This window comes from Eucalyptus grandis, chromosome 8, assembly GCF_016545825.1.
Source record: "Eucalyptus grandis isolate ANBG69807.140 chromosome 8, ASM1654582v1, whole genome shotgun sequence".
Taxonomy (NCBI): Eukaryota; Viridiplantae; Streptophyta; class Magnoliopsida; order Myrtales; family Myrtaceae; genus Eucalyptus; species Eucalyptus grandis.
The window spans coordinates 38,648,323-38,652,181 of NC_052619.1; the positions used below are offsets into that span (position 1 = coordinate 38,648,323).

Sequence of the window (3,859 nt, forward strand, 5' to 3'; positions counted from 1 at the left end):
ATTTCAACGTAGTGTCCTCATACTCATCTAGAAGTAGTGCTTTCTTGGTATTGTTTTTGCTATCCAACATCGTCAATTAAATTCCAACATTCCCATTTAAGAGCAATGCCTTCTTGGTGTTGTTTTTGCTAACCAGCATCGTTAATTAAATTCCGACGCTGTATCCTCGTACCATCTACGAGCAATGCCTTCCTGTTGTTGTTTTTGCTATCCAGCATCGTTGATTAAATTTCGACGCTATGTCCTTGTACCCATCTAGGAGCAATGCCTTCCCGGTGTTGTTTCTACTATCCAGTGTCGTCAATTAAATTATGACATTATGTCCTTATTCCTATCTAGGAGTAATCCTTCCTCAATATTGTTTCTATCATTCAGTGTCGTCGATTAAATTCCAAAATTGTGTTTGTTAACCTACTTGGTTATAGTTAGCTCTTATTAGCATGTTAAAGTATATATTTGAACTGAGCTGCTGATTAAATTCTAGCAAAGTCTAAACTTGATATTATTGGTTCTGGATCTATATTGAATGATTTCATTGGAATCAAAGTTATATATAGCATTTGACTCTCTTTGTCCAAAATTAGTACATAATCTAAATCTCCTCAAAATAAAAACCAAAGATAATATTTTGTGAAAGATATTTTGTTGCAGGATTCAAAACCGGTGAAATAGCAATGAATTTATTTCAAATAAAATTTTTTAACCACCAAAACCTCAAATTGGTATATTCGTGATAAATTTATTTTAAATTAATCATTCGACCATCTTGAATTTGAAGAAGACAGCAGCAAGGGAAAGAAAGCAAAACACCATGAATTGAAACCTCGTACCAGAAGCAAGGAACCGGAGTTTTTCATGTTCATCAGATTCAGAAGACCCATGTTCCATTTCTCTCGGAAAGCCCTGCTTCACGTCAGGGTTCTTCAACTCCGCCGCAAGCCCACTCCCTCCGTCTGCTGCTCAGATTTTCCTCGACCTCCTCGAAGTCGCCATCGTTCACGGTCTCCTACCTCGTCAACTCCTGTGGGTTGTCTCCGGAATCGGCTCTCTCCGCTTCCAAGCTCGTCAAGTTCGAGACCCCTTCGAGACCGGACGTGGTCATCGGCGTATTCAAGAACCGAGGTTTCACTCCAGCTCAAATCTCGCACATTGTCAGGAGATTCCCCGCGTCGCTTTCGTCGGACCCAGATAAGACCCTCTTGCCAAAAATCAATTTTTTTGGCTCGAGAGGGTTTTCCGACCTCGAATTAGCCAAACTCGTGATTGCCGTCCCAAAGATTTTGGGCAGGAGCCTGGAGCAGCATTTGGTACCCACTTTTCATTACATCAGTAATTTGTTGCAATCCGATGAAAAGGCCATCGCAGCCATCGGACGTGCTCCGCGACTGTTATACGAGGATCCTCAAGCTGAATTTGTTCCTGAAATCATGACTTTGAGGAGTGCCGGAGTGCCTGAAAAGAACATCAGGCATTTAGTCTTGTACCATGGGCAAATTTTTTGGTGTCGGTCCTTGAAATTTGATGAGACCATGAATAGGGTGAAAGCAATGGGTTTTGACCCTTCCAAACTGAGCTTTGTCATGGCTCTGCATGTGATTATGGGCATGAGCGAGTCGATGTGGAGGAGGAAAATCGGTGTGTATGGCAAGTGGGGTTGGTCCGAGGAGGTGGTTGTTTTAGCTTTTAGGAAGTATCCATTGTGTATGGCATTGTCGGAGAGCAAAATTACTGCTGCAATGGACTTCTTTGTCAATGTGCTGGGGCTCGATTCATTGGTTATTTCTCAACGTCCGTTAGCCTTAACATTTAGCTTAGGGAAGAGAATTGTTCCTCGGGGATCGGTCTATCAAGTTCTGCTGTCTGAAGGTTTAATTAAACCTTGTAGCCTGACTGCATTGTTGGCTGTTTCGGAGAAGAAGTTCCTGGAGAAGTTTGTGACTAGTAATTTGGGAAAAGCACCGCAGTTGTTGGCTCTCTATAATGAGAAGATGGGTCTTGCATGCTAGTTTGGAAGTTTTGGTACTTGCTCGGGTTAATCTAGGGTAGGATGCTTGTGAAACCGAAGAAAATCATGCTCTTCTTTTTGTCTTTTGTCTACATGCTACTTGATAAAGGTAAATTCTTCATATGTAGGCTATTGTTTCATCCCTGCATGTTTAATATTTAATTTTCTATACTGAAACTGAATTGAAACTTGAGGAAAAATCAATTGATGATGGCTTTTCCTTCTGCAATTACTAATTCCATTCCTCTAAATTCTCTATGCCTAGCTGTGTTCCCCTGGTAATTATTGTTGCGTTGTGTCCCTGTAGTAATGGAACTTCTGGCCGTGCTCAATACTAAGGTGCTGATGTGACTCAAGGCAGCTCCTAATCAACTTTGAGGGAATCACGATGAAATGCTCTGATTAGTAGTTTGTACTTTCATAGATAATAGCAAAAGCTATTTGTCTACAGTTTTGTCTAGACTCAATATGAAGTGGAGTGTTATAGCAATTATGTTCAGCAAATTAGAATGGTATCTTTTTGAATGTTCTGTCATGATCTTTCATGCAAGTTGAGACCGTGTGAGGTAAAAGGCAATGTGTATGAGCAATCAGGGATTTCAGTATAAATAAGGCAACATATGACTTGAGACAGAGGAGGAAAATCAATGTTATGCAGAAAGTGCGGATCTGTTTTAGCTTTAAAAGAGGAATCCTTGGGGTAGGGAGTCATCTGAGAGAGAGATCGCAGACAAACTGGTTTGTCAACATCCTTATCATTCAATAGCCTATAAGGATTCTGTCCAATGGTTTGGCTGGAGAGACTGTAGCTTGCTCATAGCCGGCTGTTCCACACAATTTACTGAAGAAGCTTGGTGACTGATGATTGGGAAAGGTCCTCACTCGTTGGAACTATGCCGAGAAGCAGAGAAGATGAGTCTTGCATGCTCGATCAGAACTCAAGGTACTTGGCGGGAAAACTGGAATGTTCATAAACAAAAAGGAAGATTCTCCTTCTCTTGGTTATATTTTTGCTACTTGGTGAAGCTTTTTTCTTAATTTATTAACGTATTCATTTCACTCTGCTGGGTTTAAAAGTTTTTCCAATCTTCATTGCAATTCTCTTTGCAGCTGTTTTAATGTCAACCATTCTAAATTATGAGGTGCAGTAAATTACTCTAGTGCTCTTACATCTACATATATCATTATTATCTGATGCAACTGGTGCTTCGTCCAGAAGTTTCTTAATGCTCTTAAATCTTACTTGGGAATTTCATTGAGATTAATCCATCCAATTATAGCTAGGAATTTCCCTGGATTTTACTTTTCAAGAAGCACGGCCTGTCAATGTACATGCTTCTGCAGCAGTGTTACTTGCCCTGAGTCCTCGGAATGTTCAAGTGGCAGATATACCCTGATGCTATAAAATACTAGTGGAATTTAGGCCTCTTCTAGATTCTCTTATTGCGTAAAAAGTGAGGTATACTCCATGCCTCACTTGGTTTTTAACTTACTCAAATAGGCTAGAGACAACTCCTCTTTAAAAGAATCATCATATAACTCAACGTTGTGCAAAGTATGGACTTGAGAGAGCCCACACGTCTTAAAAGTTGTAAGCCCATCTTTTAGACAATTTCCCTAAACTTAATATCCATTCTCCTCCGAACAGAAAAGGTTGTTCACGACAAGGGTTAGAGGCAAGATTTGAGTACTATTTTATTAAATTTTCAACTATAGGCCCTCTCATCACAGTCGGGTTTTACTTGGCCAATACAAGTTAGCCTCATATTAAACTATTACCTTATTAGACTGATCCTGGAAAATGATAAATATCAATCTCAATTAACGTAGTTCAATCTCAAGTAGTTCACGTTA

The 3,859-nt window shown here is 40.0% G+C and overlaps 1 protein-coding gene across 1 annotated transcript; it reads left to right on the plus strand.

Annotated features, from left to right (window-relative positions):
- Positions 1-239: 239 nt before the first annotated feature.
- LOC104414366 lies at positions 240-2,006 on the plus strand. The gene is made up of 2 exons (XM_010025440.2): positions 240-275; positions 867-2,006. Exons 1-2 carry the CDS (start codon positions 240-242, stop codon positions 2,004-2,006), a joined length of 1,176 nt encoding a protein of 391 aa, XP_010023742.2.
- Positions 2,007-3,859: the final 1,853 nt, after the last annotated feature.

What these genes read in the sequence shown, in the direction of transcription:
- LOC104414366 (XM_010025440.2), top strand. Translation starts at nt 240, where the DNA reads ATGTCCTTGTACCCATCTAGGAGCAATGCCTTCCCG. An exon ending in CTAGGAGCAATGCCTTCCCG is followed by an intron (nt 276 to 866) that starts GTGTTGTTTCTA and finishes CATGTTCATCAG; the next exon opens with ATTCAGAAGACCCATGTTCC.